This window comes from Pseudophryne corroboree, chromosome 11 (genome assembly GCF_028390025.1).
Source record: "Pseudophryne corroboree isolate aPseCor3 chromosome 11, aPseCor3.hap2, whole genome shotgun sequence".
NCBI classification, from domain to species: domain Eukaryota; kingdom Metazoa; phylum Chordata; class Amphibia; order Anura; family Myobatrachidae; genus Pseudophryne; species Pseudophryne corroboree.
Window position 1 is genome coordinate 341679642 of NC_086454.1, and position 27804 is coordinate 341707445.

A 27804-nucleotide genomic window follows, 5' to 3' on the forward strand; every position below is an offset into this window, starting at 1 on the left:
TCTAAAGATGGTGTTGGACGGTTTGGCCTTTCTTGTTTTAGTAACCCGAAAAAACATGTGATGCAGCTGAAGAAAACTTTCTTCGTAGCAGGTGCAGCTGAGGGGTGAAAAGGTGACTTACCCGCTGTAGCTGTGGAGATCCACGCATCCAACGCTTACCCAAAGAGAGCCTGACCTGGGTAGGATCTCCACACCTCTCCTGGATTCCACGTCGGCAGACCACTGGCGCAGCCACAGTCCTCAACGAGCAGAGACAGACATGGAAGATATTCCCGCAGCCATTGAACCTAGGTCTTTCATGGATTCCACCATAAATCCTGCAGAATCCTGAATGTTACGTAAAAACAATTCAACGTCACTTATCCAAATCCTCAAGTAACGTGCCTGACCACTTTACTATGGCTTTGGAAATCCATGCACAGGCAATAGTAGGACGAAGAATCACCCCTGAAGCCGTGTATATGGATTTGAGCGTAGTATCAATTTTGCGATCAGCCGGCTCCTTTAAGGCGGTAGATCCTGGGACAGGTAAAACCACCTTTTTCGAGAGTCTGGATACAGACGCGTCCACTATGGGTGGGTTTTCCCATTTTTTTTCTATCCTCCTCAGGAAAGGGGAAAGCAATCAGAACTCTTCAAGGAATCTGGAATGTTTTTTTCTCTGGGTTTTCCCACGCTTTCTCAAAAAAGCATTTTAATTCTTTGGTCGCAGGGAAGGTTAGCTAGGCTTTCTTATTGTCAGTGATGTAAGCCTCATCAACCTGCTCAGGTGTTGTATCAGCAATATTCAACATATCCCTAATAGCCTCTATCATCAACTGCACCCCTTTTGCAAGAGATGCAGCCCCCCTGAGCACATCCCTATCACCGCCTGCTGTGTCAGAATCGGTATCCGTGTCATCTTGCAAAATCTGGGCAAGAGCACATTTGTGGGAACCAACAGAGGGGGGCCCTGAGGTAACAGAACCGGACCAAACTGCCATAGAGTTCTGTAAAACCTGAGTTGCAGATTCATTCTGTGCAACCCTAGTAGAAATCTGTGTTATCATAGATTTGATAGAGGCTAACCATTCAGGCTCCCTTGCTGGTATCTGCGCTAAAACAGTGCAATCCTGATTACATGGAATGAGATCATCCTGAGAGGACATATCCTCTGCAGCATATGACACAGAGTCCCTGGACATGGCTAAATGGAGACCACACACACACACACACACACACACACACACAGAGTTTCCCCCCCAAGATTGGCAAGAGAGACACAGATTGGAGCCAACCCACATACAGCGTTTTCAATGGTATAGGGACACCCCCAACCAGCGCTGACTGCGCACCTTAATAGGTTACACAGTCTTTACCCAGCCTCCGCCGTTCCCCCCCCCCCCCCCCCTTCTACAACCCCCTGGTACCGTAAGAGATAGCTGGAGTTGCTCTGGAGGGATAGCTCATCACTGACTGCGTTTCTGCAGGCAGGAAAATGGCGCTGAACGCTGCTGGGTCCGCTCTGAGGAGAAGCTCCTCCCCCTTAATGCCGTTGTCTTCCCGCTCTTCTGGAGATTATACTGGCCTAAGGAATTGTGCTGACAGCGATCCCGGGACCCTGACGGGCTTGAGAGGTAAGTGTAGGCTGCAGGCGCTGGCTCAGGGCGCCCCTCACAGCGCCGCACTATGTACCGCTGAGCCCCGGAGCACAGTTAGTACTGCGCTCCATACCCTGTTGCCGCCATCTTCACACAGGCTTCCCGCTTGCTAGGGGGCCGGTGACTCACTCGCCACTGATCTTCTGGCTCTGTAAGGGGGTGGCGGCATGCTGCCAGGGTGAGCCGATCCCCTGTGGCGGGGAACGTTCAGTCTCTTCAGGAGCTCAGTGTCCTGTCAGCGGAGATAGTGACTCAGACCCCGCAGGGCGGACACTACTTCAACCCCCCCCCCCCCCCCCCCCTTAGTCCCGCGATGCAGGGAGGCTCTGCAGAGCTCCCCTAGCTGTGCTCGTCTCCTCCGGTCACATTTTATAAACTGAGTCTGGTAGGAGGGGCATAGAGGGAGGAGCCAGCGCACACTCTCAAACTGTGTGTGAGCTGGTGTGAATCTCGCGACTATCTGTGTAATCCTTCTCTCAAAGATGACTGTCTCCTTGGGCACAGTTTCTAGACAGAGTCTGGTAGGAGGGGCATAAAGGGAGGAGCCAGCCCACACTCTCAAACTCTTAAAGTGCCAATGGCTCCTAGTGGACCCGTCTATACCCCATGGTACTAATGTGGTCCCCAGCATCCTCTAATAGGATGTAAGAGAAATACTAAAAAAGCATCTGCATGTGCACATATAACACTGATGTGGGATGATCTCTCCATGCTAAGACCTCACCCAGGTAATGTGATCAGTGTGTAGCGCTAAGACTATTCAATATTTCCTCCCTGATTCCAAAAAAAGTTACTGTTATTTAAAATTCTCACATGCTGTGTGTTTTCCATGTCTAGGTGGTATCTCCCTTAGCCAAAGGCTTATTCCACAGAGCCATTGCAGAGAGCGGAGTAGCTATCATTCCAGGATTGATTGCCAACTCAGTCGAGGAAGTTATTTTTATCAGAAATGTAAGTATCTTCAAATGGAAATAGCTGTCCTGTGGTTATCATGTAAATACTGTAACTGCAATCTTACACCAGCACAGACCCGGTCCTGCACCATATACAGAAATATGCATTTGTTCCTCTGTATTCTAGCAATTATATCTCAAAGCCCTGACATCACTACTCTGTGCTGCTGGGGACCCTGCTCCTACCACTATATAACTCAGCCTGTGGCTTCCTGTATCAGTGTGACAGCAGCCTGACATCCCTACTCTGTGCTGCTGGGGAGCCTGCTACTGCCACTATATAACTCTCAGTCTGTGGCTTCCTGTATCAGTGTGACAGCAGCCTGACATCCCTACTCTGTGCTGCTGGGGACCCTGCTCCTACCACTATATAACTCTCAGCCTGTGGCTTCCTGTATCAGTGTGACATCACTACTCTGTGCTGCTGGGGACCCTGCTCCTACCACTATATATATAACTCTCAGTCTGTAGCTTCCTGTATCAGTGTGACAGGGGCCTGACATGGGTGTAGTACTGCTGACCGGCGGTCTCCTGACCGCCGGTCAGCTTACTGACGCCGGGATCCCGGCGGGGAGGGGCGAGTGCAGCAAGCCCCTTGCGGGCTCGCCACACTGCAGGCTCGTTGGCGACCTGCGGTCGCCACGGGTTCTATTGCCACTCTATGGGTGTCGTGGACACCCACAAGTGGAAATAGTCCGACCGTCGGGATAGTGACCCGTCGGGCTGATGGAGGAGGTCATGTGACTGTCTGTCAGCTGACCGGCGGTCACATGAATACCACCCACCTGACATCACTACTCTGTGCTGCTGGGGACCCTGCTCCTGCCACTATATAACTCTCAGCCTGTCTTCCTGTATCAGTGTGACAGCAGCCTGACATCACTACTCTGTGCTGCTGAGGACCCTGCTCCATCCAGTATATGTTTCTCTTCCTATTGCCGGCACACCAGACTGTACAGCAGAGCGTTGCCAAACCCTGAATAATATTGTTGACACATGACTTATCTGTACTGTGGAGAGGGGCAAATAACAAGTACATGGGTGATTACGAGCCCGCTGGAAGCTGAGCCTGGCACACAGGGTTTGGTTATACAGAGTAACACTGAGGTTCTTTGAGGTGAACACAGGAATCTGCTGCTTTCAGCTCCTGTGAGAATTGTTCGATGGTTTTGTGTGGAATCTTGTGGTGGATTTTCTGTCCTATTTATATTCCATGTAACACAATCTCTGACACACATTACACATGAGCGCGGAATCCACGCAGAGTAATAGTGACGAGAGATACATACTTGTAGCAATTGCAAATATATTTTGCTAATAGTGAAACTGAAACATAAGTATCCATTGGATGTGTTATATCAGTGGCTCCCAAACTGAGTATCATGGCGCCCTGGGATGCCCTCAGGGCAGTAGATAGCCTGGCCAGGCTCATGTTCTTTTTGGTGGGTGTGGCCTAATCATGGGAGGCGTGGCCCTGAACACTTAGGAAAAAATACTGAAGAAATAGTACTACATGTGCCCCCCTGGCCACACTGCAGCCCAGCACACAGCAGCGTGGAGAAGAGCAGGGGAGGGGAGGGGGGGGGGGGGGAGCTCTTGGGACCCTTCTGGGCCTCTCCATCAGGCCTGGGTAAAACGTACCTGCTTACCCCTAACTCTCTGCACCACTGTGTGCCCTAGCGTCGCTTATGCGCAGATACAATATAGGTGGGCAGTAAATGAAGTAACAGTCTCTTAATTCAGAACTTTTGAACTGTTGTCACTGTCTAGATGCTGGATGTCATTGTACTATGGACTCCTATCTCTTGAAAAGTCTCTATTCCTATTGTGGACTTCGATTCACACCAATCAGTCTCTATTGCTTTTGGATCTCCTTAGGCACACAGTATGCAATGTTTTTAAATCTCTCATCATTTCTTCTGGGTGACTTACCGATGTTTGATCTAACAGATGATCTGGTGTGCCGTGTTGTGGTTGAACTTCCACGCTGGTAGCCTCTGGTTCAGTTGGTATCTGGATGATCGACCTTAATTATGTTGACAGTCAATAGGTTTTCCACCAATAGTCTATATGCATTAGTTCAACATGGACAAAATGTTGACGTGGTCATTAGGTCGACAGTGCTTATGGTTGACTGGTACAAAAGGTCGACAGATGCATATGGTCGACACTGCTTTTTTGGGTGTTTTTCATAATATTATTATTATTATTATTATTATTATTATTATTATTATTATTATATAATTCTTTTTCACTTTTTCATATTTTGCCGTCCATGTGTACTACGAATAGGAAAAGTAACCTTACCCGAAGCTAGCAAGCCATGTGAGGGGATGTGTACACTAATTGGCGTTCCATGTGCTGTGATGGTGAAAACTACACCAAACTAATTTAAAAAATGGTGCATCAACCTTTTCTGGGTTGACCATTTGTCAGGTCGACCTTTTACAGTGTCAACCTTTTTTCCCTGTTGACCTTTTCACGTGTCGACCTTTCACATGTTTACTTTTTCATCATGTCTACCTTTGCCATGTTGACCAATAGTGGCCGACCTAATGACGGTCAACCTAATTAGGGTGGACCCTGTGATCCATACCAGGTTCAGATCTAACTCTAGCTACTGGCATGTCCAATGACACATGTGCTCTGCATGCCAAAATCCAGCTTTTCTGTACCTTGGATGGTCTCTTTAAATACATTGTCCCTTGACTTGACAAGCTTCCTTGTAGCTGGATTCCACAATCTGTAGCCTTTACTTTCATGAGAATAACTGTGCATTATGCAGTTTATTGATTTAAAATCCAGCTAGCATCTTCTTTCCATTAGTATATGGACATAAGCAGTACTCCCACATGTTCTTAGATGTTTTACACTTGGTTTTCTCTTTGAACAGGCCTTAATTGGTGCTATGGCCTTTAGGGCAGCTGTTAAATGGTCCTCTAAGTAGAGAACTGTGGAAATGGGTTACACCCATAACGGTTTCTCTAGGTGTATGTCCTTCAGCATCTGCCTTGCTTACTCCACTAGTGTACGCTTTGCTAGTTCACTAACACTGTTTCGCTCTGGACTGTAAGCAATGGTTAACTGATGTTCTATTCCATATTTTCTCTTACGTCCTAGAGGATGATGGGGTCCACATTCGTAACATGGGGTATAGACGGGTCCACCAGGAGCCATTGGCACTTTAAGAGTTTGAGAGTGTGGGCTGGCTCCTCCTTCTATGCCCCTCCTACCAGACTCTGTTTAGAAAATGTGCCCGGAGGAGCCGGTCACAGCTAGGGGAGCTCCATAGCAGTTTCTCTGGTTTTATTTTTTTTATTAGAGTATAGGCACAGGGAGCCTACTGGCAAGAGCCTCCCTGCTTTGTGGGACTAAGGGGGCGAGTAGTGTCCGCCCCGAGGGGTCTGAGCCACTATCTCCGCTGACAGGACACTGAGCTCCTGAGGGGAATGATTGTTCGCCACCACAGGTGATCGCTCACCCCCGCAGCATGCTGCCACCCCCTTACAGAGCCAGAAGATTCAAGTGGCGAGTGAGTCACCGGCTCCCCTATCAATCGGGGAGCTGGTGTGAAGATGGTGGCAACAGGGTGGGAGCGCAGTACTAACTGCGCTCCGGAGGCTCAGCGGTACTTACTGGGGCAGCCTGAGCCAGTGCCGTACCCTACACTGGTATTCAAGTCTGTCAGGGGCCCCGGTTCCTATGCCAGCATAATCCCCAGGCCAGTATAAATGAACAGTGGAGCGGGAAGCAGTGCTATGCAAGGGGGCGGAGCTTTTCTTCAGAGCATACCCAGTAGCGTTCAGCGCCATTTTTCCTGCCTACAGATCACTGTGGAGATGCTGACAGGGAGAGCTGTCCCTCCAAATCAACTCCATTTCTACTAGGGTAGCACAGACTGAGACTACAAATCAGGTTTTACAGAATTCTGTGGCTGTATGGTCCGTTTCTGTTCCAGGGCCCCCTAGCGTACACCCTCAAAAACGTGCTCTTTCCCAGATTATACAAGATGACACTGATACCGATTCTGACACGGCAGACAGTGATGGGGATGTGCTGCGGGGGGCGACATCTCTTGCAAAAGGAGTGCAGTTGATGATTGAGGCCATTAGAGAGGTGTTGAATATTGCTGACACAACACCTGAGCAGGTTTACTTCACGGATAATAAGAAAGCCTCGCTAACCTTCCCTGCGTCTAAAAAATTAAACGCTATATTTAAAAAATCCTGGGAAAACCCGGGGAAAAAATTCCAGATCCCAAGAAAGGTTCTGATTGCTTTTCCCTTCCCTGAGGAGGATAGAAAGAAATGGGAAAACCCACCCATAGTTGATGCATCTGTTTCCAGACTGTCAAAGAAGGTGGTTTTACCTGTCCCGGGATCTATTGCGTTAAAAGAACCAGCAGATCGCAAAATTGACACGACTTCAGGAGCGATAATGCAACCTACAGTTGTCTGTGCATGGATTTCTAAAGCTATTGTAAAGTGGTCAGGCGCATTGCTTGAGGACTTTCGATACAATGGATAAAAATGACATTTATTTTGTTTTTACGTAACATACAGGATTCTGCAGGATTTATGGTGGAATCCATGAAAGACTTGGGTTCGATGGCTGCAGAGATCTTCCATGTCTGTCTCGGCTCGCAGGGGACTCTGGCTACGCCAATGGTCTGCCAACGCGGAATCCAACAGAGGTGTGGAGAACCTACCATACACCGGTCAGGCTCTATTTGGGGAGGCGTTGGATGCGTGGATTTCCACGGCAACAGCGGGTAAGTCACCTTTTCTTCCCTTAGACTCGCCAGCTATGAAGAAACCTGTTTCTTCTACATCGCAGTCCTTTCGGACAGCTAAAACAAAGAGGACCAAGCCTTATAACACCTTCTTTAGAGGAGGTCGTGCAAAATCAAAAAAACCTGCTACTACAGGGTCCCAAGAACAGAAGCCTGCTTCTGGTACATCAAAATCCTCAGCATGACTGTGGACCACACAGCCTGAAGTAGGGGCTGGTGGGGGCGAGACTCAGGCATTTTAGCCACGTCTGGGTGTCGTCCAGTCTGGATCCCTGGGTACAGGATATTGTTTCCCAGGGGTACTGACTGGCGTTTCAAGAACTCCTGCCTCACTGTTTCTTCAAATCGGGCTTGCCAGCATTATTGGCAGACAGGGCTGTCCTACAGAAAGCCATCCAAAAATTGGAAAAGTCGCAGGTTATTGTCCCAGTTCCACCTCATATGCAAAACAAAGGTTCTTATTCGAACCTTTTCGTGGTACCGAAACCGGATGGTTCGGTCAGGCCAATTTTGAACTTGAAATCGCTAAATTCCTTTCTGAAGGAGTTCAAAGTGGAGTTTCTGAGAGCGGTGATCTCAGGTCTGGAGGAGGGGGAGTTCCTGGTATCCCTGGATATCAAGAATACGTACCTCCCCACGTTTCGATTTGGCCGCTGCATCAAGCTTAGCTCCGATTCGCACTGTTAGACAGTCCTTCAGTTCCAGGCAACTACCATTTGGCCTCTCCACAGCACCGAGGGTGTTCACCAAGGTGATGGCAGAGATGATGGTTCTCCTCCGCAGCCAGGGGGGTGTCCATCATCCCATATCTGGACGATCTGCTGATAGTCATCGTCCAGGGAGATGTTGTAGCTGTTCATTGTTCTCACGACTCATCTGCTCAGGGAACACTGTTGGATCCTGAACCTTCCAAAATCACATTTGGATCTGACAAGAAGATTTTCTTTTCTGGAAATGATCCTCGACACGAAAGTACAGAGGGTGTTTCTACCAGAGGCGAAAGCATTGGTGATTGAAACAATGATCCAGGACGTCCTGAAGCCCACCTGGGTATCTGTTCACCAGTGCATTCGCCTTCTGGGAAGATGTTTGCCCCTTACGAGGCTCTACATTATGGAAGGTTTCATGCTCGGTCCTTCCAACTGGATCTCCTGGACAAGTGGTCGGGTTCTCATCACCACATGCACCAGAGAATACGTCTGTCGCTGATAGCAAGAATTTTGCTTGTATGGTGGCTGCAATTACCTCACCTTCTGGAGGACCGCAGGTTCGGGATTCAGGATTGGATCCTCCTAACCATGGATGCAAGTCTGTGACTGGGGCGCTGTCACACAGTGGGTAACCTTCCAAGGAAGGTGGCCTAGCCTGGAATCCAGACTTCTGATAAACATTCTGGAACTAAGAGCCGTCTACAACGGTCTTCTCCAAGCCGCTCGTCTTCTGCGAGATCGAGCCGTTCAAGTACAGTCGGACAATGTAACGATGGTGGCCTACATAAACCGAAAGGGCGGAATGAAGAGCAGTCCCACTCTCCCGGCGCTTATGTGTATATATATAGAAAATCTAAAAATTATGTAAATTTTCTATTTAGAGATATAACCAATATAGGTAGACAGCAGCGTATGTTTTGAGGCTTGGTTAGAGTCTCTAGCATAAACTAAACGAAAAAAGATCTATAAAACATCGCGCTTTCAATATAATTGTATGTTCAGAACGATATTACAATAAAAATTAATTTTGAAGAAATGGCTGTGAAGTGGTCAGAAATGAGGCTGGGAGACTGTTTATGAACAATAAAAATATATTCGTTTTATTTTATACCAAATATCCAACAAACATTTTTAAAATAAACATATGTATAGTTTTGGAAAAGCATCAGTTTGGTTAATATATTCCAAAGTACATGGCTTGCTATTATACCAACTATATTTTAAAAGCTGTAATATTTATATGAATACTAAACTGTCCCCTTTAGAAGTAGTATAAATCAGCAATCGCACTCCTTTAAAAGATCCACACAATTTTAGGTGATGACTATAAATGCCGGCGTCCCGGCCACAGTTTTTTGTTCAGGATAGACTGGAGACCGGTATCTGTAAAACTCACAATGATGATTGTATAGTCTCTCCTATACCGGTGGTGAGGCTATCACCGCGCCGGGTAGGTGTAACTTGTGTCCGTGTAGCGGAAAAGGACTCACCCGTCTCCCCGATGGGATGTTTGCTGCCGTCTCTCCGCTCCCGGTGGTGAGGCCGTCACCGCCCCGGGTGATGTGTTGGGAGGGTTCGTGATTAATTGCCCGCAAAGGTCTCGTTGTCTGCACCCTGCAGCGTGATGGTAATTAAATGACGGGTTAACAGGCAGGTTGTTACCAATTGTGTTGCAAGACAGAGCCCTTTGAGGATTTTGGGCAGCGGTATCTCTGCAAGTTTTTTGTCGAGAGCCAAACAGGTTCTATCACGGTGGACTGGTGTGCTGCTGATTGTTCAATGGTGTCAACGCGTTTCGTCCCACAATGCCTTGGGACTTCCTCAGGAATACCATTTAGTTAGAGGGTTCCTCTTTTATAGCTAGCAGTGATTTCTAATCAATTACAGCTGTTCAGAGTAAATGGTTTTTCTTTCACAGGTCTCTAGACTTTTATACAGTTTAATTTGTGATGCTTCTAAAATATTATACTTTTAATAGGTGTACATATATAAATAATAAACTAAAATAAATTGAATTAAGATGTGTGTATGTATGTATGTATGTATGTATGTATGTATGTATAATATATATAATATATATAATATATATAATGCCATAGATTACAATTAATAAAAGGTCTCCCAACCTTAAAGCTCTTCTTTTCATAGGGTTTACAAGAGTAATTTGTAACTTTGATAGGTATCTCAGCTGAACTCAGTTCAATTTATCAAATGTCAGAACCTAATGCAGGTATCCACAAATCTCTTCTATGCAGAAGTAAATATAAGAGGGACAGAAAAAATAAATATACGAAGAAATAGAAAAAAGCATGGGAAGAGAATATATGAATATGAACAAACACATATGTGGAAATATACACACGCATAAATACATCCATGTGCATAGGCACATGCATGTACTAATACATATTTTTCTTTTAAGACATTTTGTGGAATTAAACCAACTCTTCTATAGTAATTTTTTATATATATAATAATTTTTCTTATTCTTTTTCTTTCTCATTCGTCTTCCGTCTATATTTACACAGATGAAAATATTTGTGAAAAGAAAGGTTTACTAGAGAGGACTACTTTATTGTTCTCAATATTATTATTGTTGGGTCACACCAAAACAACATAAATAGGAAAGAGGTGGGGAATAGAGTCTAAATTTAGGAAAAAATCACAATTTTTTCCACTCAGTCAAAAAAGTACAGCAAGTACATTATTTTATAACAAAACATTGATTGACTTTAAAACAATTTGCGAAAGTGTAGGGAAAAATAAGGGTAACGATATCAAAAGTAGTAATAAGAACAAAAATAAAAAGAGATACTATCCTTTGTCCTTTAAAAATAATCTAACTAAACAGGAGAGAAAAGCATTGAAGGAATTGAAAGACATCAACTCCCTGGTTATAAAACCAGCGGATAAGGGGGGTGGGATCATTATACAAGATCGCTCAGATTACATACTGGAAGCAGAAAGACAGCTGTGCGATGAAGTGTACTATAGACGCTTGCTTGGTGATCCCACCCCCCTTTATCAGATGGAGTATAGGGATATACTGTTAAAAGCCCGAGCAGAGGGTGCAATCACAGAGGACGACTATAAGTTTTTATTGTGTCCCTATCCCATCACTCCTATTTCTTATCACTTACCTAAAATCCACAAATCACTCACTACACCTCCTGGTCGTCCTATTATTTCTGGTATTGGGTCCCTCACTTCTAATTTATCACGATTTGTTGATGCTCACTTACAGGGTCACGTCAGTAATTTGAATTCATATATTAAAGATACGAAACAATTTTTACAGAAAATTTCAGAGATCTGTTGGACGGAGGGATGGGCATTCTTGACCCTGGACGTCCAAGCTTTATACACGAATATCCCGCATAAAGCAGGGATAGAAACAATAATAAGAATTTACTTACCGATAATTCTATTTCTCGTAGTCCGTAGTGGATGCTGGGACTCCGTCAGGACCATGGGGAACAGCGGCTCTGCAGGAGACAGGGCACAAAAGTAAAAGCTTTAGGATCAGGTGGTGTGCACTGGCTCCTCCCCCTATGACCCTCCTCCAAGCCTCAGTTAGGATACTGTGCCCGGACGAGCGTACACAATAAGGAAGGATTTTGAATCCCGGGTAAGACTCATACCAGCCACACCAATCACACTGTACAACCTGTGATCTGAACCCAGTTAACAGCATGATAACAGCGGAGCCTCTGAAAAGATGGCTCACAACAATAATAACCCGATTTTTGTAACAATAACTATGTACAAGTATTGCAGACAATCCGCACTTGGGATGGGCGCCCAGCATCCACTACGGACTACGAGAAATAGAATTATCGGTAAGTAAATTCTTATTTTCTCTGACGTCCTAGTGGATGCTGGGACTCCGTCAGGACCATGGGGATTATACCAAAGCTCCCAAACGGGCGGGAGAGTGCGGATGACTCTGCAGCACCGAATGAGAGAACTCCAGGTCCTCCTCAGCCAGGGTATCAAATTTGTAGAATTTTGCAAACGTGTTTGCCCCTGACCAAGTAGCAGCTCGGCAAAGTTGTAAAGCCGAGACCCCTCGGGCAGCCGCCCAAGATGAGCCCACCTTCCTTGTGAAATGGGCATTTACATATTTTGGCTGTGGCAGGCCTGCCACAGAATGTGCAAGCTGAATTGTACTACACATCCAACTAGCAATCGTCTGCTTAGAAGCAAGAGCACCCAGTTTGTTGGGTGCATACAGGATAACAGCAAGTCAGTTTTCCTGACTCCAGCCGTCCTGGAAACTATATTTTCAGGGCCCTGACAACATCTAGCAACTTGGAGTCCTCCAAGTCCCTAGTAGCCGCAGGTACCACAATAAGCTGGTTCAGGTGAAACGCTGACACCACATTAGGGAGAAACTGGGGACGAGTCCGCAGCTCTGCCCTGTCCGAATGGACAATCAGATATGGGCTTTTGTGAGACAAAGCCGCCAATTCTGACACTCGCCTGGCCGAGGCCAGGGCCAACAGCATGGTCACTTTTCATGTGAGATATTTCAAATCCACAGATTTGAGCGGTTTAAAATGTGATTTGAGGAATCCCAGAACTACGTTGAGATCCCACAGTGCCACTGGAGGCACAAAAGGGGTTTGTATATGCAGTACTCCCTTGACAAACTTCTGGACTTCAGGAAGTGAAGCCAATTCTTTCTGGAAGAAATTGACAGGGCTGAAATTTGAACCTTAATGGACCCCAATTTGAGGTCTATAGACACTCCTGTTTGCAGGAAATGCAGGAATCGACCGAGTTGAAATTTCTTCGTGGGGCCTTCCTGGTCTCACACCACGCAACATATTTTCGCCACATGTGGTGATAATGTTGTGCGGTCACCTCCTTCCTGGCTTTGACCAGGGTAGGAATGACCTCTTCCGGAATGCCTTTTTCCCTTAGGATCCGGCGTTCCACCGCCATGCTGTCAAACGCAGCCGCGGTAAGTCTTGGAACAGACATGGTACTTGCTGAAGCAAGTCCCTTCTTAGCGGCAGAGACCATGAGTCCTCTGTGAGCATTTCTTGAAGTTCCGGGTACCAAGTCCTTCTTGGCCAATCCGGAGCCACGAATATAGTTCTTACTCCTCTACGTCTTCTAATTCTCAGTACCTTGGGTATGAGAAGCAGAGGAGGGAACACATACACCGACTGGTACACCCACGGTGTTACCAGAACGTCCACAGCTATTGCCTGAGGGTCTCTTGACCTGGCGCAATACCTGTCCAATTTTTTGTTCAGGCGGGACGCCATCATGTCCACCTTTGGTCTTACCCAACGGTTCACAATCATGTGGAAGACTTCCCGATGAAGTCCCCACTCTCCCGGGTGGAGGTCGTGCCTGCTGAGGAAGTCTGCTTCCCAGTTGTCCACTCCCGGAATGAACACTGCTGACAGTGCTATCACATGATTTTCCGCCCAGCGAAGAATCCTTGCAGTTTCTTGCCCTCCTGCTTCCTGTGCCGCCCTGTCTGTTTACGTGGGCGACTGCCGTGATGTCCCACTGGATCAATGCCGGCTGACCTTGAAGCAGAGGTCTTGCTAAGCTTAGAGCATTGTAAATTGCCCTTAGCTCCAGTATATTTATGTGGAGAGAAGTCTCCAGACTTGATCACACTCCCTGGAAATTTTTTCCCTGTGTGACTGCTCCCCAGCCTCTCAGGCTGGCATCCGTGGTCACCAGGACCCAGTCCTGAATGCCGAATCTGCGGCCCTTTAGTAGATGAGCACTCTGCAGCCACCGCAGAAGAAACACCCTTGTCCTTGGAGACAGGGTTATCCGCTGATGCATCTGAAGATGCGATCCGGACCATTTTTCCAGCAGATCCCACTGAAAAGTTCTTGCGTGAAATCTGCCGAATGGAATCGCTTCGTAAGAAGCCACCATTTTTCCCAGGACCCTTGTGCAATGATGCACTGACACTTTTCCTGGTTTTAGGAGGTTCCTGACTAGCTCGGATAACTCCCTGGCTTTTTTCTCCGGGAGAAACACCCTTTTCTGGACTGTGTCCAGAATCATCCCTAGGAACAGCAGATGTGTCGTCGGAAACAGCTGCGGTTTTGGAATATTTAGAATCCACCCGTGCTGTCGTAGAACTACTTGAGATAGTGCTACTCCGACCTCCAACTGTTCTCTGGACCTTGCCCTTATCAGGAGATCGTCCATTTTCTTTGAAGAAGAATCATCATTTCGGCCATTACCTTGGTAAAGACCCGGGGTGCCGTGGATAATCCAACCGGCAGCGTCTGAAACTGATAGTGACAGTTCTGTACCACGAACCTGAGGTACCCTTGGTGAGAAGGGCAAATTGGGACATGGAGGTAAGCATCCCTGATGTCCCGGGACACCATATAGTCCCCTTCTTCCTGGTTCGCTATCACTGCTCTGAGTGACTCCATCTTGATTTGAACCTTTGTATGTAAGTGTTCAACTATTTCAGATTTAGAATAGGTCTCACCGAGCCGTCTGGCTTCAGTACCACAATATAGTGTGGAATAATACCCCTTTCCTTGTTGTAGGAGGGGTACTTTGATTATCACCTGCTGGGAATACAGCTTGTGAATTGTTTCCAATACTGCCTCCCTGTCGGAGGGAGACGTTGGTAAAGCAGACTTCAGGAACCTGCGAGGGGGAGACGTCTCGAATTTCCAATCTGTACCCCTGGGATACTACTTGTAGGATCCAGGGGTCCTGTACGGCCCCAGCGTCATGCTGAGGACTTGGCATAAGCGGTGGAGGGCTTCTGTTCCTGGGAATGGGCTGCCTGCTGCAGTCTTCTTCCCTTTCCTCTATCCCTGGGCAGATATGACTGGCCTTTTGCCCGCTTGCCCTTATGGGGACGAAAGGACTGAGGCTGAAAAGACGATGTCTTTTTCTGCTGAGATGTGACTTAGGGTAAAAAAAGGTGGATTTTCCAGCTGTTGCCGTGGCCACCAGGTCCGATGGACCGACCCCAAATAACTCCTCCCCTTTATACGGCAATACTTCCATGTGCCGTTTGGAATCTGCATCACCTGACCACTGTCGTGTCCATAAACATCTTCTGGCAGATATGGACATCGCACTTACTCTTGATGCCAGAGTGCATCTATAGTCAATAAAATACTGTCCCTGTCAAGGGTATCAATATTTTCAGTCAGGGAATCCGACCAAGCCACCCCAGCGCTGCACATCCAGGCTGAGGCGATCGCTGGTCGCAGTATAACACCAGTATGTGTGTATATACTTTTTAGGATATTTTCCAGCCTCCTATCAGCTGGCTCCTTGAGTGCGGCCCTATCTGGAGACGGTAACGCCACTTGTTTTGATAAGCGTGTGAGCGCCTTATCCACCCTAAGGGGTGTTTCCCAAGGCGCCCTAACTTCTGGCGGGAAAGGGTATACCGCCAATAATTTTCTATCGGGGGAAACCCACGCATCATCACACACTTCATTTAATTTATCTGATTCAGGAAAAACTACAGGTAGTTTTTTCACACCCCACATAATACCCTTCTTTGTGGTACTTGTAGTATCAGAAATATGTAACACCTCCTTCATTGCCCTTAACATGTAACGTGTGGCCCTAAAGGAAAATACGTTTGTTTCTTCACCGTCGACACTGGAGTCGGTGTCCGTGTCTGTGTCGACCGACTGAGGTAAATGAGCGTTTTAAAGCCCCCGACGGTGTTTGAGACGCCTGGACAGGTACTAATTTGTTTGCCGGCCGTCTCATGTCGTCAACCGACCTTGCAGCGTATTGACATTATTACGTAATTCCTTAAATAAGCCATCCATTTCGGTGTCGACTCCCTAGAGAGTGACATCACCATTTCAGGCAATTGCTCCGCCTCCTCACCAACATCGTCCTCATACATGTCGACACAGACGTACCGACACACAGCACACACACTGGGAATGCTCTGATAGAGGACAGGACCCCACTAGCCCTTTGGGGAGACAGAGGGAGAGTTTGGCAGCACACACCAAAACGCTATAATTATACAGGGACAACCTTTATATAAGTGTTTTCCCTTATAGCATCTTAATATATAATCATATCGCCAAATAAGTGCCCCCCCTCTCTGTTTTAACCCTGTTTCTGTAGTGCAGGGGAGAGCCTGGAAGCCTTCCCACCAGCAGTTCTGTGAGGGAAAATGGCGCTGTGTGCTGAGGAGAATAGGCCCCGCCCCCTTTTCGGCGGGCTTCTCCCGTTTTTCTGACAACCTGGCAGGGGTTAAATACATCCATATAGCCCCAGAGGCTATATGTGATGTATTTTTAGCCAGTATAGGTATTTTCATTGCTGCCCAGGGCGCCCCCCCCAGCGCCCTGCACCCTCAGTGACCGTTGGTGTGAAGTGTGCTGAGAGCAATGGCGCACAGCTGCAGTGCTGTGCGCTACCTCATGAAGACTGAGAAGTCTTCAGCTGCCGATTTCTGGACCTCTTCTCTCTTCAGCATCTGCAAGGGGGTCGGCGGCGCGGCTCCGGTGACCCATCCAGGCTGTACCTGTGATCGTCCCTCTGGAGCTAGTGTCCAGTAGCCTAAGAAGCAAATCCATCCTGCACGCAGGTGAGTTCACTTCTTCTCCCCTAAGTCCCTCGTTGCAGTGAGCCTGTTGCCAGCAGGACTCACTGAAAATAAAAAACCTAATAAAACTTTTACTCTAAGCAGCTCTTTAGGAGAGCCACCTAGATTGCACCCTTCTCGGCCGGGCACAAAAATCTAACTGAGGCTTGGAGGAGGGTTATAGGGGGAGGAGCCAGTGCACACCACCTGATCCTAAAGCTTTTACTTTTGTGCCCTGTCTCCTGCGGAGCCGCTGTTCCCTATGGTCCTGACGGAGTCCCAGCATCCACTAGGACGTCAGAGAAAAAATATTATTTAAAGGAAGACCCTAGCATGACACAAGAAATACGTGACTTTGTAACTGAAGCTATACTATTTATTTTGACACACAATTATTTTTTGTTTAACGACACTTATTATTTACAGACACTGGGGACGGCTATGGGGACCAGATTCGCACCGAGTTTTGCGAATCTCTATATGGGCCGCCTTGAAGAGTGCCTTATTTGGGGCGGACCATGTAGAGATGATCTGGTCCTCTATGGCCGTTTTATAGATGATTTATTTATTATTTGGAAAGGGGGTTATCACCGAGCACTTGAATTTGTTGAGCACTTGAACAAAAATGATTTCAATTTAAATTTCACTCACTCTTTTAGTTGTGAAAACAGTCTTTCTGGATATTGCACTCTCTGCTACGGATAACATTATCATACCTTCTAATTACATGAAACCGGTGGGTGCATCTAATTATTTGCACTTCATGAGTAGTCACCATAGACCATGGATTAAAAATATTCCAAAAAATCAGATAATGCGTCTTAGAAGAAACTGTGCAGGAGATAAAGATTTCCACTCCCAAATGGAAATCATGTTGGGACACTTTAAGAGAAGAGGTTACCCAGATAAACTCTTAGATAATGCTAGGAAATATGCGATGAAACTATGTAGAAAAGATTTATTGAGCAAACATACTCCCAATAAAACCCTACCAGAAATACCACCAAGCCTGGGAAAGGAAATACCCTTAAATAAATCGGAAGAAATCGAATCCTCTAGCATCAAGGAAGATGTTTGTGAAAACATCATCTTCCTATCGAAATTTAATAATAAATCAAGGGAAATTTAAAAAGATCATCTGTAACAATTTTGCGTTACTTGAACAGGATCCTATTCTGAGAAACGTAATCAGAAAAAAAACGGCAGTAATCTTTAAAAAGAATACTAACTTGGGGAATCTGCTAGCCCCAAGCATGTTAAAAACGTTAGAAAATACAGAACCATCAAAAAACTGGCTTAAAACTAAAATGGTGGGCTCTTATAGATGTAATAAAACCATTTGTTTAACTTGTAAATTTATGCTTAATAAAATCACTAGCATAACTTCAAGCTCTAATGGGGATACCTTTGATATAAAACAATATATTAACTGTGAGTCTGCATATTGTGTATATGTTCTTCAATGTCCATGTTCCCTACAGTATGTAGGAAAGACGACTAGAAGTATAAAAAGCAGATTTAGGGAACACAGATGTAATATTATAAATAGAAAAATGACACACAGTGTTTCTCGTCATTTTGCAAAACACCATGGAGGAAATCCTATGGGCTTGTCTATTACAGCAGTAGAAAGATTCACCAACACAAAGAGAGGTGGAAACAGGTTTAGACAATTGTGTATTGGTGAGTCTTCTTGGATATTCAAATTAGAAACCCTCGTACCTAAAGGTCTAAATGAGGCACTTGACTATACGTGCCTAGATGAGTGAATATATTTGTTACATTAAGTCTGGCGTAGATATGGACTAGACAATCTATACGAAATGATGAATTTGACCCCCTATATATATATGAAGATATATATCTTTTTATATATATGTGTGTATACGCGTATGTGTATATATATATATATATATATATACACCCATTTAGAATAAAATAAAATCACTAAGGATATATGTATCAATTTTTATCGCTTATACAGTCCCCTTTCATATAGCTTCTTGAAATACATCTGTATCCTCCTCATCAAACTTCCATTTGCCATTCCCCCCCTCCTTTAACCCCTCCGCTTCCCTCCCCCCCCCCCCCCCCTCTCCCTCCCTTTCTTTTTCTTTCCCACCGCCATCTTCCCCCACCCCCCCCTCCTTTTCCTTCCCCCCCCCCCCCCCCCCCATCCCCACAAATCTCCCCTTCCCCTCCCTCCCCCTCTATTCCCCACCTCTTTCCTATTTATGTTGTTTTGGTGTGACCCAACAATAATAATATTGAGAACAATAAAGTAGTCCTCTCTAGTAAACCTTTCTTTTCACAAATATTTTCATCTGTGTAAATATAGACGGAAGACGAATGAGAAAGAAAAAGAATAAGAAAAATGATTATATATATAAAAAATTACTATAGAAGAGTTGGTTTAATTCCACAAAATGTCTTAAAAGAAAAATATGTATTAGTACATGCATGTGCCTATGCACATGGATGTATTTATGCGTGTGTATATTTCCACATATGTGTTTGTTCATATTCATATATTCTCTTCCCATGCTTTTTTCTATTTCTTCGTATATTTATTTTTTCTTTCCCTCTTATATTTACTTCTGCATAGAAGAGATTTGTGGATACCTGCATTAGGTTCTGACATTTGATAAATTGAACTGAGTTCAGCTGAGATACCTATCAAAGTTACAAATTACTCTTGTAAACCCTATGAAAAGAAGAGCTTTAAGGTTGGGAGACCTTTTATTAATTGTAATCTATGGCATTATATATATTTATATATATATATATATATATATATATATATATTATACATACATACATACACACACACACACACACACACACACACACACACACACACACACACACACACACACACACACCTTAATTCAATTTATTTTAGTTTATTATTTATATATGTACACCTATTAAAAGTATAATATTTTAGAAGCATCACAAATTAAACTGTATAAAAGTCTAGAGACCTGTGAAAGAAAAACCATTTACTCTGAACAGCTGTAATTGATTAGAAATCACTGCTAGCTATAAAAGAGGAACCCTCTAACTAAATGGTATTCCTGAGGAAGTCCCAAGGCATTGTGGGACGAAACGCGTTGACACCATTGAACAATCAGCAGCACACCAGTCCACCGTGATAGAACCTGTTTGGCTCTCGACAAAAAACTTGCAGAGATACCGCTGCCCAAAATCCTCAAAGGGCTCTGTCTTGCAACACAATTGGTAACAACCTGCCTGTTAACCCGTCATTTAATTACCATCACGCTGCAGGGTGCAGACAACGAGACCTTTGCGGGCAATTAATCACGAACCCTCCCAACACATCACCCAGGGCGGTGACGGCCTCACCACCGGGAGCGGAGAGACGGCAGCAAACATCCCATCGGGGAGACGGATGAGTCCTTTTCCGCTATACGGACACAAGTTACACCTACCCGGCGCGGTGATAGCCTCACCACCGGGATAGGAGAGACTATACAATCATCATTGTGAGTTTTACAGATACCGGTCTCCAGTCTATCCTGAACAAAAAACTGTGGCCGGGACGCCGGCATTTATAGTCATCACCTAAAATTGTGTGGATCTTTTAAAGGAGTGCGATTGCTGATTTATACTACTTCTAAAGAGGACAGTTTAGTATTCATATAAAAATTACAGCTTTTAAAATATAGTTGGTATAATAGCAAGCCATGTACTTTGGAATATATTAACCAAACTGATGCTTTTCCAAAACTATACATATGTTTATTTTAAAAATGTTTGTTGGATATTTGGTATAAAATAAAACTAATATATTTTTATTGTTCATAAACAGTATCCCAGCCTCATTTCTGACCACTTCACAGCCATTTCTTCAAAATTAATTTTTATTGTAATATCGTTATAAACATACAATTATATTGAAAGCGCGATGTTTTATAGATCTTTTTTCGGAATGAAGAGCAGAGCTGCAAAGTCAGACGTTACAAGAATCCTCCTCTGGGCAGAAAAAAAATGCATTGGTGTTGTCAGCAATCTTCATTCCAGGTGTAGACAACTGGGAAGCAGACTTCCTCAGCAGACACGATCTATCTCCATCCAGGAGATTGGGGCCTCCATCCAGAGGTGTTCATGGAGGTGACGGATCTTTGGGGTGTACCTCAAATAGACATGATGGCCTCCCATCTCCACAAGAGGCTTCGGAGGTATTGTTCCAGGTCAAGGGACCTGCAAGCCATGGCAGTGGACTCCATGGTGCCTCCGTGGGTGCTCAGGTCGGTGTACGTGTTTCCTCCACTTCCACTCATTCTAAGAGTTCTAAAACTTATAAGGAGAACAAGAGTTCAGGCAATCCTCATTGCTCCGGACTGGCCAAAAAGGGCTTGGTACGCGGATCTTCTGCTGGAATATCCAAGGCCTCTTTCTCTTCAGGAGGACCTACTGCAACAGGGGCCATTCACTTATCAAGATTTACCGTGGCTACGTTTGATGGCACGGAGATTGAATGCCAGATATTAGCTCAGAAAGGCATTCTGAACAAGTTTATTCCTACCCGGATACAGGCTAGGAAAGGAGTAATGTCTAAACATTACCATCGAGTTTGGAAAAAGTATGTGTCTTGGTGTGAGTCCAAGAAGTTTCCTACCGTGGAGTTTCAACTGGGCCAATTTCTCCTCTTCCTACAAGCAGGTGTGGATATGGGCCTGAGGTTGGGATCCGTAAAGGTCCAGATTTCGGCCCTATCCATTTTTTCCAGAAACTGCTAGCTTCCCTTCCTGAGATTCAGACTTTCTTGAAAGGGGTCATGCACATCCAGTCTCCCTTTGTGCCACCTACGGCACCCTGGGATCTTAACGTGGTGTTACAGTTCCTCCAATCGGCTTGGTTCAATCCTCTACAGGAGATTTAGGTCAAGTTTCTCACATAGAAGGCTGTAACTTTGTTGGCCTTGGCTTCTGCTAGACGTGTGTCGGAGTTGGGGGCTTTTGTCGTGTAAGAGCCCCCAGTTGATCTTCCATGTAGATAGAGTTGAGCTCAAGATGCGTCAGCAGTTTCTTCCAAAGGTTGTGCTGGCTTTTCATATCAACCAACCTATTGTGGTGCCAGTGGCTACTGACTCCTCAATTACTTCTAAATCCTTGGATGTTGTGAGGGCTTTGAAAATCTATGTGAAGAGGACTGCTCGTCACAGAAAATCAGACTCTGTTTGTCCTGTATGATCCCAAGAAACTTGGGGGTCCTGCTTCTAAGCAGACTATTTCTCGCTGGATCAGGTTCACTATCCAGCATGCGTATTCTATGGCAGGATTGCCGTGTCCAAAATCTGTTAAGGCCCACTCTACTCGTAAGGTGGGTTCTTCCTGGGCGGCTGCCCGGGGTGTCTCGGCTTTACAACTTTGCAGAGCGGCTACTTGGTCAGGGTCGAACACGTCTGTTAAGTTCTACAAGTTCGATACTTTGGCCTCTGAGGACCTAAAGTTTGATCAATCAGTTCTGCAGGGTCCTCCGTGCTCTCCCTGTTCTGGGAGCTTTGCAGTGGTGCAAGTAGAAAAAATGTCTTACAGGATGTGGCCAATTATCACATGGGACGTGGCCAATGAAAATGGGGGCGTGATACCCATATGAGGGAGGGGTGGATACACATATGACCCCAATAGTGCCAAATAGTGCCAGGTGCACATTGCCCCACAGTGCCAGGTGCACATTGCCCCACAGTGCCAGGTGCACATTGCCCCACAGTGCCAGATACAGAAATGCCCCGCACAGGCTGCGCTCTCCTCCCTTCACATCAGCTGGAGCGGCGGTGAGCAGCAGAGGGAGGGAGGGACGAGGAGAGGCGGCCCGTCGGTGTGGGTACAGGGAACTCATGGCTAAATTCTTAAGGGTACGCCGTACTTGCACCGCTGAAGCTTTGGTACATCCCCATGGTACGAATGTGGACCACAGCATCCTCTAGGATGTAAGCGAAAATAGGATTTGAATTACCTACCGGTAAATCCTTTTCTCGTAGTCCATAGAGGATGCTGGGCGCCCGCCCAGCGCTTCGTGATCCTGCAGTGTTTACTTGGTTCATTACGATTTTGTTTAGTTTTGTACTGCGTTGTTACTTGGTTAAGTAATGTTTCTCTGACGTCCTAGTGGATGCTGGGAACTCCGTAAGGACCATGGGGAATAGCGGGCTCCGAAGGAGGCTGGGCACTCTAGAAAGATCTTAGACTACCTGGTGTGCACTGGCTCCTCCCACTATGACCCTCCTCCAAGCCTCAGTTAGATTTCGTGCCAGGCCGAGGTTGGATGCACACTAGGGGCTCTCCTGAGCTCTTAGAAAGAAAGATAGTCTTAGATTTTTTTATTTTCAGTGAGACCTGCTGGCAACAGGCTCACTGCAGCGAGGGACTAAGGGGAGAAGAAGCGAACTCGCCTGCTTGCAGCCGGATTGGGCTTCTTAGGCTACTGGACACCATTAGCTCCAGAGGGACCGACCGCAGGCCCAGTCCTTGGTGTTCGGTCCCGGAGCCGCGCCGCCGTCCCCCTTACAGATCCAGAAGCAAGAAGAGGTCCGGAAAATCGGCGGCATGAAGACTCAGTCTTCACCAAGGTAGCGCACAGCACTGCAGCTGTGCGCCATTGCTCCTCATACACACTTCACACTGCGGTCACTGAGGGTGCAGGGCGCTGGGGGGGGCGCCCTGAGCAGCAATATAAACACCTTGGCTGGCTAAAATACCTCAATATATAGCCCCAGGGGCTATATATGAGGTAAATACCCCTGCCAGATTCCATAAAAAAGCGGGAGAATAGGCCGCGAAAAAGGGGCGGAGCCTATCTCCTCAGCACACTGGCGCCATTTTTCCCTCACAGCTCCGCTGGAAGGAAACTCCCTGGCTCTTCCCTGCAGTTTACAGTCACAGTAAGAGGGAAAAAAAGAGGGGGGGCATTAAATTTGGCTAGATATATCTATATATTATTGAAAAGCAGCTATTAGGGACATAACTCAGTTAGTCCCTGTACATATATAGCGCTCTGGTGTGTGCTGGCATACTCTTACTCTGTCCCCCCAAAGGGCTTTTTGTGGGTCCTGTCCTCTGTTGGAGCATTCCCTGTGTGTGTGGGGTGTGTCGGTACGGCTGTGTCGACATGTTTGATGAGGATAATGAGGTGGAGGCGGAGCAGATGCATTTAGAAGGGATGTCACCCCCTGCGGGGCAGACACCCGAGTGGATGAGCTTATGGAAAGAGATGAGTGCACGTATAGACTCCTTACATAAGAAATTTGACGACATGCCAACTGTGGGACAGCCGGGATCTCAGCTTGTGCCTGTCCAGGCGTCTCAGGGGTCGTCAGGGGCTCTAAAACGCCCGCTACCTCAGGTTGCAGACCCAGATGTCGACACGGATACTGACGCCAGTGTCGACGACGATGAGTCAAATCTAATGCCTGTCAAGGCCGTTCACTGCATGATTGAGGCAATGAAAGAGGTGTTAAACATTTCTGATTTACATCCAGGTACCACTAAAAAGGGTATTATGTTTGGGGAGAAAAAACTACCCGTAGTTTCTCTGACGTCCTAGTGGATGCTGGGGACTCCGTAAGGACCATGGGGAATAGCGGCTCCGCAGGAGACTGGGCACAAAAGTAAAGCTTTAGGACTACCTGGTGTGCACTGGCTCCTCCTCCTATGACCCTCCTCCAAGCCTCAGTTAGATTTTTGTGCTGCTTAGTGAAAAGTTTAGTTTTAGGTTTTTTATTTTCAGTGAGACCTGCTGGCAACAGGCTCACTGCATCGAGGGACTAAGGGGAGAAGAAGCGAACTCACCTGCGTGCAGAGTGGATTGGGCTTCTTAGGCTACTGGACACCATTAGCTCCAGAGGGATCGAACACAGGCCCAGCCATGGAGTCCGGTCCCAGAGCCGCGCCGCCGGCCCTCTTACAGAGCCAGAAGCAAGAAGAGGTCGGAAAATCGGCGGCAGAAGACATCCTATCTTCACCAAGGTAGCGCACAGCACTGCAGCTGTGCGCCATTGCTCCTCAGCACACTTCACACTTCGGTCACTGAGGGTGCAGGGCGCTAGGGGGGGGCGCCCTGAGCAGCAATAAAAACACCTTGGCTGGCGAAAATACATCACATATAGCCCCCAGGGCTATATGGATGAATTTTAACCCCTGCCAGAATCCATAAAAAAGCAGGAGAAAAGTCCGCGAAAAAGGGGCGGGGCCTATCTCCTCAGCACACTGGCGCCATTTTCCCTCACAGCTCCGTTGGAGGGAAGCTCCCCTGGCTCTCCCCTGCAGTCACTACACTACAGAAAGGGTTAAAAAAGAGAGGGGGGCACTAATTAGGCGCAGTATTAACAATACAGCAGCTATAAGGGGAAAAACGCTTATATAAGGTTATCCCTGTGTGTGTATATATATATATATATATATAGCGCTCTGGTGTGTGCTGGCAAACTCTCCCTCTGTCTCCCCAAAGGGCTAGTGGGGTCCTGTCCTCTATCAGAGCATTCCCTGTGTGTGTGCTGTGTGTCGGTACGTTTGTGTCGACATGTATGAGGAGGAAAATGATGTGGAGGCGGAGCAAATTGCCTGTAATAGGGATGTCACCCCCTAGGGGGTCGACACCTGAGTGGGTGAACTGTTGGAAGGAATTAACAGTGTCAGCTCTTTACCAAAGACAGTGGTTGACATGAGACAGCCGGCTACTCAGCTTGTGCCTGTCCAGACGTCTCATAGGCCGTCAGGGGCTCTAAAGCGCCCGTTACCTCAGATGGCAGATACAGACGCCGACACGGATACTGACTCCAGTGTCGACGGTGAAGAGACAAATGTGACTTCCAGTAGGGCCACACGATACATGATTGAGGCAATGAAAAATGTTTTACACATTTCTGATAATACGAGTACCACCAAAAGGGGTATTATGTTCGGTGAGGAAAAACTACCTGTAGTTTTCCTGAATCTGAGAAATTAAATGAGGTGTGTGATGAAGCGTGGGTTTCCCCCGATAAAAACTGACAATTTCTAAAAAGTTATTGGCATTATATCCTTTCCCGCCAGAGGTTACGGTGCGTTGGGAAACACCCCCTAGGGTGGATAAAGCGCTCACACGCTTGTCAAAACAAGGGCTCTACCCTCTCCTGAGATGGCCGCCCTTAAGGATCCTGCTGATAGAAAGCAGGAGGGTATCCTAAAATGTATTTACACACATACTGGTGTTATACTGCGACCAGCAATCGCCTCAGCCTGGATGTGCAGTGCTGGGTGGGCGTGGTCGGATTCCCTGACTGAAAATATTGATACCTTAGATAGGGACAGTATATTACTGACTATAGAGCATTTAAAAGATGCATTTCTATATATATGTGATGCACAGCGGAATATTTGCCGAATGGCATCAAGAGTAAGTGCGTTGTCCATTTCTGCCAGAAGAGGGTTATGGACACGACAGTGGTCAGGTGATGCAGATTCCAAACGGCATATGGAAGCATTGCCTTATAAAGGGGAGGAGTTATTTGGGGTCGGTCTTTCAGACCTGGTGGCCACGGCAACAGCTGGGAAATCCACGTTTTTACCCCAGGTCGCCTCTCAACATAAGAAGACGCCGTATTATCAGGCGCAGTCCTTTCGTTCCCATAAGGACAAACGGGCAAAAGGTTCCTTATTTCTGCCCCGTGACAGAGGGAGAGGAAAAAGGCTGCAGAAATCAGCCAGTTCCCAGGAACAGAAGCCCTCTCCCGCCTCTGCCAAGCCCTCAGCATGACGCTGGGGCTTTACAAGTGGACTCAGGCACGGTGGGGGCCCGTCTCAAAAATTTCAGCGTGCAGTGGGCTCACTCGCAAGTAGACCCCTGGATCCTTCAGGTGGTATCTCAGGGTTACAAATTGGAATTTGAGACCTCTCCCCCTCGCCGTTTCCTAAAGTCGGCTTTACCGACGTCTCCCTCCGACAGGGAGGCAGTTTTGGAAGCCATTCACAAGCTGTATTCCCAGCAGGTGATAATCAAGGTACCCCTCCTGCAACAGGGAAAGGGGTATTATTCCACACTGTTGTGGTACCGAAGCCGGACGGCTCGGTGAGACCGATTTTAAATCTAAAATCTTTGAACACTTACATACAGAAGTTCAAATTCAAGATGGAGTCACTCAGAGCAGTGATTGCGAACCTGAAAGAAGGGGACTACATGGTGTCTCTGGACATCAAGGATGCTTACCTTCATGTCCCAATTTACCCTTCTCACCAAGGGTACCTCAGGTTTGTGGTACAGAACTGTCACTATCAGTTTCAGACGCTACCGTTTGGATGGTCCACGGCACCCCGGGTCTTTACCAAGGTAATGGCCGAAATGATGATACTCCTTCGAAGGAAGGGAGTTTTAGTTATCCCTTACTTGGACGATCTCCTGATAAAGGTAAGATCCAGAGAACAGTTGGAGGTCGGTGTAGTACTATCTCAGGTAGTGTTGCGGCAGCACGGTTGGATTCTCAATATTCCAAAATCGCAGCTGGTTCCAACGACTCGTCTTCTGTTCCTAGGGATGATCATGGACACAGTCCAGAAAAAGGTGTTTCTCCCGGAGGAGAAAGCCAGGGAGCTATCCGAGCTAATCAAGAACCTCCTAAAACCGAGCCAAGTCTCAGTGCATCAATGCACAAGGGTTCTGGGAAAAATGGTGGCTTCCTACGAAGCAATCTCATTCGGCAGATTCCACGCAAGAACTTTCCAGTGGGACCTGCTGGACAAATGGTCCGGGTCGCATCTTCAGATGCATCAGCGGATAACCCTGTCACCAAGGACAAGGGTGTCCCTCCTGTGGTGGTTGCAGAGTGCTCATCTTCTAGAGGGCCGCAGATTCAGCATTCAGGACTGGGTCCTGGTGACCACGGATGCCAGCCTGCGAGGCTGGGGAGCAGTCACACAGGGAAGGAATTTCCAGGGCTTATGGTCAAGCCTGGAGGCATCACTTCACATAAATATCCTGAAGCTAAGGGCCATTTACAATACTCTAAGCTTAGCAAGACCTCTGCTTCAAGGTCAGCCGGTGTTGATCCAGTCGGACAACATCACGGCAGTCACCCACGTAAACAGATAGGGTGGCACAAGAAGCAGGAGGGCAATGGCAGAAGCTGCAAGGATTCTTC

At 46.6% G+C, this 27804-nt stretch overlaps 1 protein-coding gene across 1 annotated transcript in view; it reads left to right on the plus strand.

The window, feature by feature from the left end:
• Positions 1-27804, plus strand: part of LOC134969750 (cocaine esterase-like) — a 139821-nt gene that overhangs the window by 81838 nt on the left and 30179 nt on the right. The window contains exon 6 of the mRNA XM_063945907.1: positions 2478-2591. Within this exon, the coding sequence (XP_063801977.1) occupies positions 2478-2591 (114 nt within the window). The remainder of the gene's footprint in view (positions 1-2477; positions 2592-27804) is intronic.